Source organism: Choristoneura fumiferana, chromosome 10, assembly GCF_025370935.1.
Source record: "Choristoneura fumiferana chromosome 10, NRCan_CFum_1, whole genome shotgun sequence".
In the NCBI taxonomy this organism is placed as follows: Eukaryota; Metazoa; Arthropoda; class Insecta; order Lepidoptera; family Tortricidae; genus Choristoneura; species Choristoneura fumiferana.
In genome coordinates this window covers 5,069,661-5,082,050 of record NC_133481.1, presented here as the reverse complement: position 1 = coordinate 5,082,050, position 12,390 = coordinate 5,069,661, and the positions used below count along the sequence as shown (strand labels likewise).

The 12,390-nt window shown below is 37.5% G+C and overlaps 2 protein-coding genes across 4 annotated transcripts in view; both read right to left on the bottom strand.

Annotated features, from left to right (window-relative positions):
* Positions 1-2: 2 nt before the first annotated feature.
* LOC141431888 (uncharacterized) lies at positions 3-6,415 on the bottom strand. Its single transcript, XM_074093174.1, has 3 exons — positions 6,276-6,415; positions 5,375-5,709; positions 3-278 (listed from the first exon to the last, which is right to left on the bottom strand). The coding sequence occupies exons 1-3, from the start codon at positions 6,316-6,318 to the stop codon at positions 186-188; spliced, it is 471 nt and encodes a 156-aa protein (XP_073949275.1). The 5' UTR covers positions 6,319-6,415; the 3' UTR covers positions 3-185.
* A 272-nt stretch (positions 6,416-6,687) lies between these two features.
* Positions 6,688-12,390, bottom strand: part of LOC141431885 (coiled-coil domain-containing protein 170) — a 23,016-nt gene continuing 17,313 nt past the window's right edge. For all 3 annotated transcript variants that reach the window (XM_074093166.1, XM_074093168.1, XM_074093167.1), the window contains 2 exons: positions 11,869-12,066; positions 6,688-8,670 (listed from right to left, as the gene is read on the bottom strand). In XM_074093166.1, the coding sequence (XP_073949267.1) occupies positions 8,586-8,670; positions 11,869-12,066 (283 nt within the window). In that variant the 3' untranslated portion in view covers positions 6,688-8,585. The remainder of the gene's footprint in view (positions 8,671-11,868; positions 12,067-12,390) is intronic.

Sequence of the window (12,390 nt, the reverse complement as noted above, 5' to 3'; positions counted from 1 at the left end):
TATAATTTTTAACATTACATACTTTATTAAAAAAATTCGACAACATTAAAAATAATTCAAAAACAATTCAACAGTCTACTCTTAATTTCTTCTTGAAGTAAAGAAAATGAGAGATTAATGTAATTAAAAGCCAGTTCTAATTTTCTGGGTTTGGGTCGCTTGCACAATTGCTTAGTCCTGGAGGTTTAGTGGCCGTAGTAGGGGTCGTGGTGGTACACCGGCGCCGGCGCCGGCGCGTATTGCGGCTGAGGCTCGTACGCGACTGGGTAGGCGGGGGCCTGGAACAAAGAACCAATAAACATCTAGACAGCATTACTGGAATGATATCCCGTAATAAAGTAAAGAAAGCGTCTGTAAAAATTAGCGTCACATGACTAAAAACAGGGTTTTTTGGAAAGTAACTAAAAATGAACTAAAATAATTTCCTTGCTCACCCGCAAGCAAGCAAATGCAAATGCATGCTTGCGGGTGAGCAAGGAAATTATTTTAGTTCAATGATATGGACCTCCGCAAAGTAACGCCTGATTCAATAAATTAAGTAACTAAAAGTCATAAGTAGGGGAGAGCAGGTAGGCTTCGTACAGAGGGAGCATTCGTACAGTAGTCATATCTTCACTACCAATACACATTGATGCGATTGTATTTGTGTGCGTGACTCCCACTCACACGCATAGGCAGACCGCGGAGCGGAGCGGCATTGCGGCGGCCAGCTTCGTCAGGGCAGATCGAAACGTGTTTTCGCTCCACATAAGTAATTTTTGGATTCAGTTTTGAATGCGTTTATCTCTAATAACTTTTTCTCAAATCGCTTACGTGATTATCCATGGGTTATATGTTAATGCTCTAGTTTTTCGTGTTAACGTTATTTTTGACATAATCTTAACGGGTATTTTTATTGTGATTTAATTTGTTGCTTTTTTGTGTTGGGGCGCCTTCGTTCATTGATGAGTGGGGTAGATTCGTACTGTACGAATGTACCCCGCGTTAATATTTATATATTCTTTTATTGTTTCCGTGTCATGCCTCGAATATACGTAAATTAAAAAACCGGCAAAGTGCGAGTCGGACTCGCGCACAAAGGGTTCCGTACCATTATCTACTCAACATTAGACGTTAGCAAAAAAATGGCAAAGAATCAAGTTTGCTGTATGGGAGCCCCCTTAAATATTTATTTTATTTTTTATTTTTTTTATTCTTAAAGGGATTATACAACTAAAAATTCTGTGAATATTTCAAGCGTCTACCTGTTGCCGTTATTAATATCAAGCAAAAACACAGTAAAACAATCACGTTTGTTGTATGGGAGCCCCCCTTAAATATTTATTTTATTCTGTTTTTAGTAGTTATTGTTATAGCGGCTACATAATCTGTGAAAATTTTAAGTGTAACTATTACGACTCAAGAGAGACAGCCCTGTGACAGACGGACGGACAGACAGACAGACAGACAGCGGAGTCTCAATAATAGAGTTACGTTGATACTTTTTGGGGTACAGAACCCTAAAAAGGGAACTCGAACAGAGCAGGTAGACGAAGAAACAATGAAATCTGGTATGCAGGAGGTGTTAGACAAAGCCTTGTCTATTAGAAAAGCGGTCAAAAATACGGTATCAAATCTACAACAATTGAAACTCGCTTAGAAAAGTTCCACAAGAAAACAGTTCCTGAAAACGATGGTAGGTACAATCCCAAAGCATGTGTTTAGCTCGAAAATTTGCGTCGAATCAAGTATTACGACTGCTGAAGAGGATGCTTTGAACAACAACATCACGGGGTTTTCTAAAGTATTATTTAGACTAAGCAATTAATAAAAAAAAACTGAGATTTTCATTAAGACTGAATTATAATATTTATAGTATATTTGTAGTTTGTATAAATTGCTATTTTGTGACTCTGTACGGAGGGTCCCCACTATGTACGAATGTGCCTTCCACCGTGTACGAAGCTACCCCGAGCGTGAGGTGCTTTCGTACGTTTCTCATTTTTTGGAAAAACAGTCACAACTTTGAAATGTTGCTATTTGGCAACTCTAACGAATACTACTATGGTAACTAGATATATAGGCCATGTGGTAGTATTTCAATTATTTTGAAATTAGTTACTGGTTAATTTTTACAAGGCCTAGAGTAAAAAGTGTACGAATCCTACCTGCTCTCCCCTAGTTTTGCATCCCGTGTTTTCTGCTTTTATGAAATACCTAGATACTGGCGCCAACTAAGCCCATACATCCCCTTCCAACATACCCTTGGTTGTGTTTAACGCTGTAAAAATTCCCTACACGCTACGCTTAAACCGCGCAGTATACCTTATTATTAAGAATTAAACGAGCTTACCTGTAAGCGAAGTCTGATTCTAATTTTTTGAATGGTAATCTGAAATATAATTGAATTAAACAGTGTAGTACCTTTCCCTAACTCGTTGGCATCGCGGAAGTTTAGAAAAGAAAAAACGTCTAAAGATATTTGTTCTTTATGTGACAACACTAGATACGTCACTTATTTTAGAGAGAGAAAGCCAAAATGTAGTTTACTCAGTCAGTAAAGCACATTATGGCTTGTCGAAGATTCACAAGCCATTGATCTATCTAAATAGTTGATGTCTTGTGAATGTACCTCATCATTGCTTCATGGGTTTAGTCTAGGGCTGGGTGGGTAATTATATTTCAGATTACCATTCAAAAAATTAGAATCAGACTTCGCTTACAGGTAAGCTCGTTTAATTCTTAATTTTATTTCATGGTAATCTGAAATATAATTGAATTAAACAGTGTAGATGTTCAGAGTTGTCAGCAATGATGAGCAGGTAAATGATGATGTATCGAAGTATTCTGAAAGAAACATCTGTTACAATCATCAACTTTATTTAGCTTTGTAGTACAATTAGTTAACTACAAACAATAATAATAATAATTATAAATCACAATCATCATGTTGTAAGGCTAATTCTTAAAATGTCTTTAATTATTTCCTAGTACTGCCATAGCAAAGCTCCCTTGTGATGAGCTATCGTCAATAATTGGTACATCATAAAATTTTGCGAATGTATTTGAATTTTTTGTCCATCCAGCCGCTTTCCTAATAATGTCCCACTGAACACCGCGCTTTTTGCGATTGAAGAAGCAGCATGTCTTGTGCTATGTGAGCTGAATGTGGAGGTGTCAATTCCACTCTCTGACATAACACATTTTATCCATCGACTGATGCTTTGACTTGATGCTCTTCTGTGTGGTTTTTTAAATGTAATCCAAAGGTAAGGTTCATTATTTCTTATTAATTTTGTTTTATTTAAATATGCTTTAAGAGCTCTGGCTGGACAAATTTGAGGGTTACTTTCAAAAAATGGCAGGTTAATGGTGGGTTGAGATTTAGTACTAACTGAGGTTTTTATTACATCTGTGATATTGATTAAAATTTTTGACTCATATTCGTTAATATTATTAATTTTTATGGCAGACAATGTTTGAACCCGCTGAGCTGAAGCTAAAGCTAAAAGAATCGACAGTTTTTTGGTGACTTTTTCCAAGCTTAAAAAACTATTTTCTGGCCAGTTTGTTAATAAGCGCAGCACTCTTGAAGGGTCCCACATACTCACATATTTTGGGATTGGTGGTCGTAGTCTGTACACTCCCTTAATAAATCTTGCGATCCTATCATCCGTGCCTATACTACCTTCCATTAATAATGCTAGTGCCGACCTGTCCGTATTAAGAGTGCTATAGCTGGCGTTTCCTCAAATCTGTATGTTAAGAATTGTAGAATTTGAGGTATTGATGCTTTGTACACGTCTAGTTTGTACTGTCTGCAAAAGGCCCACCATTTAGTATATGTAGTGTTATATTGTTTAAGTGTACTTGCCGCTAGAGAGGCTATAGTTATGGCAATTTCTAAGTCGGAATGCTTGCCGCAGAAGATTGCGGCTGCCAGGGAAAGCGATGAGCTCAGCGGGTGTGGAGTTCTGAAAGGTGATAGTAACAATTTTTTACTAGGTTTTAGTGTAATTTGTTTTGATATCATTAGTGTTTTAGCTAAAGGGTACCACGGCTGAGAGGTCCATACTGGGAACACCACAACGCCTTTTGCTTTGTCTTGTTTAATTTTGTGGAAACATCGGGATAGTATCGCAAATGGAGGAAATGCATAGAAGTAATGTCCGACCAGTCAAGCGTAAAAGCGTCAATGTTAAATGCATATGGGTCTCTCTTCCATGATACATATGTTGTACATTTAGCATTGATTCTACTGGCAAACAGATCAATGTCTTGTTTCCCAAATGTGTCACATACTAAATTAATAACACAAACAGGATTTATTTCGCCTCTTATATAGGAAAAATAACCTTGTCTATTTGTGTTAACGGCTGCTGAAACATGGCCAAAATTCATGTCAAAGGCCTGATTATAGTCCCGGGTGTGTTGATAATGATGACAGAAAATAGCGAAAATAATTACCTAGTAATGCGTGGTAAAGTAATTTATACGAGTAAGAATGTTTAAAATGCAGGCACGAAATACATGGATAATAACTGCTGTGTATCCTGAAACATTGCTTAATATTGATTTTGCTTTGTTTAGTAAAATAATATCATGTGTCATTTTGCTTTTATTGTGTTAAGGAACTAATCAATCGAGGTTCTGTCGAGTATAATGTAGGTGCCTCGGCACGCCGATACAGGACTGTTGGTAATATTTCTGAGAATTGTATTTTCTCATGAAGATAATACATTAAAACAAGCGACTAAATATATATGGCGTGTTCAAGGTGCTTTATGTCTCTTTATCTATATTCTGTAATTATGCGGTAGTTATATTTTTAACGACCAAAAATATTTTTATTGAATAACATGTAATTGAAATAATCGATATGTCGTCTCACCGATGGTAAGATAACGTCCTCGTACAGTCAAGGGCAAAGATATCGACACAGCCAAAGTTACAAAAATATGTATACACGACTTTATGCACTTAACATTAAGGCCGTACATACATACCATTTAATTTCCAACTTTTTAAAGACCACCATAATGCTTAATAATGATATATCCATACCATATTTGTAGTAAGAGGAAGATGCGGGTAGCATAGGTACTTGTGATACCAAAATGAGGGTCGGTTGTACTAAAGCTTGCTATTGACTTTAAGTTTTAAACATACCGGGCAATTAGTAGGTACAGCTCTTCTACACTTCAAATCCAAACTAAGTAGCATTGTCTTCTATTGAGCACTTTTACTTACGAGTATGAATCTTAAGTTAAGTTAGGACTACGGAGCTAAGATTACATGACAATTATAACACAGCACGCACCAGCAATTGCATCCAAGATAAAACAGCTCAAAGCTTTTGAAACCCTAACCATCAATCACCCAATAAAGCAAGTACCTGAGGATGGGCGTAACTTGGCTTCTTCTTTTCCACCAGCAGCTCCAAATGTGGTTTATTTTTAAGCCCTTCCAAATGGTATTCCAAGAGTTCCTTTAGCTTCAACTTCGTTTGCAGCATGTTGGCCGCTATGGCCTTGTCGAAGGCTTTGAGTTCGTTTATCTTGGTCTTGATGGCCCAGAGTCCGTCTTTTAGGAGGTCCAGTTTGCCAGGCTCGAGGTCGTTTTCGTGCTGGTACTCGTCGTGGTCGTACGAAGGTGTGTCGTAAGCTGCACGGAACAGCTGCTGCTCGTCTGCATCAAGCTCGTTGAAACGGGGCATGTGCCGACATAAGACTGGAAAAAAATATAGTGAAACAAGAGTGAAACAGGTATGATTTATTATAAATACGTCAGTTTTTTTAGCCATTGATTAAATAACTCTTTGATTGTATATGCCGGGTCCACACTACTCCATAAGATGCAGTTACGTGATAGAATAAGGCAGGAACATAAAAAAATATCACGGGACAATTCACACCAATTGACCTAGTCCCAAAGTAAGCTTAGCAAAGCTTGTGTTATGGGTACTAAGCAACGGATAAATATACCTAATTAAATAGATAGATACATACTTAAATACATAGTAAACACCCAAGACTCGAGAACAAACATTCGTATTTTTCATACAAATATCTGCCCCGACACGGGAATCGAACCCGGGACCTCAAGCTTCGTAGTCAGGTTCTCTAACCACTAGGCCATCTGGTCGTCAAACATAGTCTATACTTACTTTAAGATTATCTGAGTGTCAAACGTGTGGACCCAGCGTCATAATATAAACGACACAGCTACTCGTACACTTTGACACAGTTCCATGAATAGTAGAAAAGTATTTTTTTTTATAATTTTGTACTATTTACCTGGACTTATCACCAACAGCGCGCAGATGGTGTATTGGAGCATTTTAAATTGAAAAATTTAAACACGTCACCTTCAAATGTAAATGAAAAATGCGGCCTTTGCTGTGTGCTGTGGAAGATTGAATAGATCAGGATATTTTAGTTTACCCTCCTATTATTTATTGCTTAATCACTTTAGGTTTGGCACACACTTGTTGCTACTTAAAAAAAGCTTATGTTGTGAAGCAAATAAATACGTAGGTATCGAGTGTTCGCAAATCTATCCTTCATAATATCAAGTGTAGGCTACAAATTAATGTACAAGAATTCGTAGATAAACACGATTACAATTAATATCAAGACACATTTTAGTTCTGAGTTGGGCTCGTTGGCAATATTTTGCAGAAAGGGCTTGCAATAAAACGAAATAATGTAAACGTCAGACATTACTTATATTTCTTATCAATATTCTTCATCTCTTCACAGATCTTCGTAAAGTATTAACAGATAACAGTTGCGGAGATCATATCTATTTTCACTTAAAGTAATTTATTGAGATCAAAAAAGATTTTGCGTCCCTGGACGCTATTGTATAAAATAAAAATTGAAGAATATCAAGCAGATAAGATAAAATAATGCGGTACTTTCCTAATAATTTCTGTGTGTGAGCGACCACATCGGCTATTTATAAAATTGTACCTACGCCAAAAAAAAACAATATAATAACATATCTTATAAATATGTATTTACAGATATAGATTTCGGCATTATTTTGTATGTAACTTTCTAAGTATGTACTAGAATAATTAAGTGACAACTACGCTACTTAAGGATATAGCTTCATTATGAACACATTTTGCATTTATTGCTAAGTAATTATTTTTTACAGCTTATTCAAATAATGTTCCTATAGGTAATTCTTACGTATTGCTAGCAATTATATTTCTTTTCAGTTTAACTCAAAAAAGTTTTTCGAACTTAATAATACTAGAACATTTCAATAATAAGTATTTCATGGATAAAGTAAATAAGTCTCAATTGATCATGCAACAACCTGAACGTGGAAGACATAAAAAACCTAAACAAAATGTCCTAAGCATTGTTTACTTATTTATAATTACTTAAAACGAATACACACAGACTTCGATCTTACTCGGTGGTCTGTGAATAAACACAGGCTAGATCTGTGGTCTGTGCACATACACAACTTTAAAAACAAATATGTTGTTTTTGTTTTTTTCGTAACGGGATAAATAATGGCCAGTATTTAATACTACTCAGTAGTTTATCCATCAAAATGTGGCAAACATATAATACGCACGTTATACGTATTAAACATGTAGGTATACGAGTACTTAGAGGCTTATTTACCAACACGTTTAGGAACAATGCTTTACAACTGTATCTGTAGTTTTAAGAGACAGAACGCCGACGTGTTTGCGGTTTCCCCACGTCTAGACCACATGCTTAGCTGCAATTTGTCAACACTCATTCAAAACGAATTTGTGAAATTACTTTTTAACGCCCATTGTAATTAAACCAATAGACGGGTTCTTAAAAATGTACTTGAATGATTATTCCCTTCACATAGTTGCGATTGCGACCCAAAGTTGAGATTTTTTACTGCGCATTAGAACATAATTATGTTTTCAATGATTTAAAGCTACTTAACCGAAACAATATTTTATTATTCAATCGTAATTTTAATAATATTGTTTCGGTTAAGTAGCTTTAAATCATTGAAAACCGTCTATTGGTTTAATTACAATGGGCGTTAAAAAGTAATTTCACAAATTCGTCTTGAACGAGTGTTGACAAATCGTTTAAGTAATCGTAGGAATCGTTGTTGTCTGAAATAAATACATTTTGATTTTATTTTATTTAAAAACAAGAATAATAATTATTAAATTGTAATAGGGTAACCTGGTGTAGGTCAATTAACATTTTGCTACGTGTGCCTCTACCTTAATTTATTGCATCCCTGGCTAGCGAAATCATGTAGGTAGGTAATCAACAAAATGCATGCCGTCATAGGTAAAATACGGCAATTACGCGACAGATTTTCGGTGTGATAACGTCGTTTCAATTACTAAAAACATAGACACACTTCCCATAAATTTGCCACGGAATTTCCGCTAACGTTCAACAGAAGTTCAGACGTACCTACGCCGAATTGTAACGTCATTTTGGCAAATATGTTACTGTATTGCAGGCGTAATCAAGCCGAAATTCTTTCGCGTAACTTTGTCAAAGCTTATTAATAGACCAAGACCCTTGATTCCCGAGCATCAAATGCCATTAAAAGTGGGCTCTTCGTCGAGCGCGGGAGGGTCACAAGCCAGCTCGCGTCTTGTACAAGTCGTCCTCCAGGTCAAACGCTGGGTCCGCGTAGCCAGAGTCATCGTAGCGAAGAGACCTGCCAAAGGACATGGAAATTACTATGACATTGGGCCACCTTCTGCCTTATTGCTATCAATTTCAAACCTTTATTTAGAAGTTACTCCCTAAAATCGTAGAAAGTTGCCAATTAGCTCTTAAAAGCTAGCTCTTTAGGTCTCAGGATACACAGACACACAATACAGTACGCGCTCACAACTTGACTATTTATTATTCTGTATTGTACTAGGTACTTAAATCAGTTATTTGCCTGTTTAGACTTACAAGCACGCAACTGTAAATTAAGATGTAAACCAACTCACCGGGCCCCAACATGCAGGCTCAGCCTAGTTTGGGGTCCACTGCATACTGCTAAAAATGTAATATTGCTTTGTGTGTAATAATAAAATTTTAATTTTTAATTTTCGAAACTTCATGCAACTTTGCGTCGCGTCTTATTCATTCATTATCATTACCCCCCTCAAAACACGATTATACTTACTTTACCACTTTTGGGCAACTCTTTACTCTCAGAAAAAGAGGTTTGTTTAATTTAAATATACCTAACCTATTGCATGTTTAAAAATAATTTACCAAATTCGTTTTTAAAGCTTAGCTCATCGATGACGGCAACACTTTGTCGTTAATTTGTAGTATGAAGGAAAATGATCTAATCGATTTGGTTAATTGACAATTGTGTCAGTTTTGTATAATTCTAAACTTGGGAATGAAACAATAGGTACTCATTTATTTATCCACCTAATACCTATACCTATGAACTAATATTTTGATCGAGTTACTCATATTGTTTCATTATTAAGTCAGTACTTACTTTAAAACGTACAGTCGCCATTAGATATTTCGGAGCGGCCAAGGTGATCAAAAATATCGAAACATGAATTCTAACACCTTATTAATATAGTGCATTTGTCGATATTTTTGACCACCTAGGCCGCTACGAAACAACTGATGGCGACTGTACCTGTCTGCAAATGCAGTATTTTTAGTAAGTTATAAGGGTTCCGTTTTTGCCATTTTGGCTCCGGAACCCTTATAGTTTCGCCATGTCTGTCTGTCTGTCCGTCCGTCCGCGGCTTTGCTCAGGGACTATCAATGCTAGAAAGCTGTAATTTTGCACGGATATATGTGTAGACTATGCCGACAAAATGGTACAATTAAAAACCGGCCAAGAGCGTGTCGGACACGCCCAAAATAGGGTTCCGTAGCCATTACGAAAAAATTAAGTAATATTTTTCTAAGGATTACGTATTTTATACGGAATCTTCCAAGTTTAGGCATATTTTATACCTTAGGCTGCTATTTAAGAGTGAAACTACTAATAATTCTCAAGCAAACTTAGCCGTTATAGATTTCCTTGAAAGTTTGATATACTTACTACCATCCTGAATTTTTTCAAAGTTTTCCACCCATTGGTTTAGATTTTAGAGGGGGGGGACGCCCTATTTTAATGAAAATTTGCACTTTAAACTTGAATATTTTGCAAACAAATCACTGAATCGAAAAATTGTCTTAGCAACCCCCTAACCTATCCAACGATACCCCACACTATAGGGTTGGATGAGAAAAAAAAAGTCACCCCCACTTTACGTCTATGGGAGGTACTCTAAAAAAATTATTTTTGAACTTTTTATTGTACCATTTTGTCGGCATAGTTTACATATATATTCGTGCAAAATTACAGCTTTCTAGCATTGATAGTCCCTGAGCAAAGCCGCGGACGGACAGACAGACAGACAGGCATGGCGAAACTATAAGGGTTCCGTTTTTGCCATTTTGGCTCCGGAACCCTAAAAAGCATAAGAAAATACACTGAGAAAAATTTTCGGTTTCGGAGATAATTGAGATTAGGGAAATGAAAAATTTTCCAAATGAATTAGGTTATTCGTAAGACTATTTAAACCTCCAGCTGTAGTGTTGTATCTTTTACCCGCAATCAAACCTTAATGGCACATTATGTTAGCGGTAAGATAAATAACCATAAGAGACTGTGTATTTACGTTAATTACGTTTGGAATGTTCAATCAGAAATAATTCGATGCCGAGTTAAATCAGTTCAATGTTGTAATTTTTGTCGATCCCGGTAATACAGCGATGAATGTGTCGGAGCTTTAAAATTTAATTGAGTGCATCTTTGTCTATTTTTCGGTTAAGAGCGTTTATACCTGCTGAGCTGGCAACGTTGCATTTTTGTTAGTTTTCTCGATTATTCCATAAAAATTGAATAAAAAGGTTTGATAGAACTGTTCTTAATATATAAGTGAATGTGTCTACTCCAATAATTATGCGTGATAGACTTTTATTTTCTTTAAAAACCGTTAATAAACATTTGTTCGTTTTTAAAGAATATAAAAGTCTATCACGAATAATTATTGGAGTAGACACATTAACTTAAACATTAAGCTATCAAATCTCATTTTTAATTTTCATTAAATTTTTATGGAATAATCGAGAAAAACTAACAAAAATGCAACGTTGCCAGCTCAGCAGGTATAAAATGCTCTTAAGAAATAGGTACGTACCTACCATCTACAGCAGAGTTCGTATGGTGGCAACGGTGGGTGAAAACGGAGATCACGGTTAAAATTTTCTCTTTTTGTCATTCAGTAGGTACCTACCTACCCGTATTTTTGAATGTCAGCCACCTGACTGGCGTCTGTGTCCCGCAGCGCGACGGCCAGCACCTGTGCCCTTAGTGTAATTTTCGGTTACAAAATACGTCACGATCGCGTACGCGTTAAAATCTCAATTTGTATGGAAACGCGAACATCGCAAACGTTCCGCTAGAGGCGCTGTTCGTGTTTCCATATAAATTGAGATTTTAACGCGAACGCGATCGAGACGTATTTTGTAACCGAAAAATTACACTAAGGGCACAGGTCTTCTTACCGTAGCGCCACAATCGTTAAGTCGTGAATCCTTTGTCTGGTTGTCAGTGTCCTGTCCGGCGTGCATGTCCGGCAACGCGACGGCGGCGGCGAGCGCGACGACGCGCGCAGCAGCGCTGGAACGTCGTACCGCCGCGACACGATCGTCAAGTTATGAATCCTTTGTCTAGTCACTGTTCGGCTGTAAGCTACCTGTCCGGCGTGCGTGTCCGGCAACGCGACCGCAGCGCCGAGAGCTATGACGCGTGCAGCAGCGCCGGGTCGTCACACCGCCACGACACGATCGTCAAATCATGAATCCTCTGTCTAGTCACTGTTCGGCTGTAAGCTACCTGTCCGGCGTGCGTGTCCGGCAACGCGACGGCGGCGGCGAGCGCGACGACGCGCGCAGCAGCGCCGGGTCGTCGTACCGCCGCGACACGATCGTGAAGTCGTGGTGCGCGTCAATCAGCTTCTGCAGCCGCGACACCATTTCGAAGTCCGACACCGACGAAGGCACCAGGATACCCAGGAGTTTAGCTATCGAATTCCTTTAACAAAATAAAAATGTTGGTGATTTCACATTCCTTTTTGGAGACACAATGACCTGCTACTTCAACAATAGGTAAAAAAGAAGACCTATATAGAAAGTCCGTAGGTAATTTAATCTAATTAACAACCATTATCTAACAAAAAACTCTTTCAAACTTTACAAGTCTTGGTAGGCAGATGCCTACATAGATCGACTCGAATAGTCGGCTGCCAGCGAGTTTCTGATCGACTTGACTCTTTGGCGCTGCGTAGAGATGTAGCTTCACTGTGCATCCTCTATCGCATGTACAACGGGGAGTGCTCCGAGGAGTTATTCGGTTTGA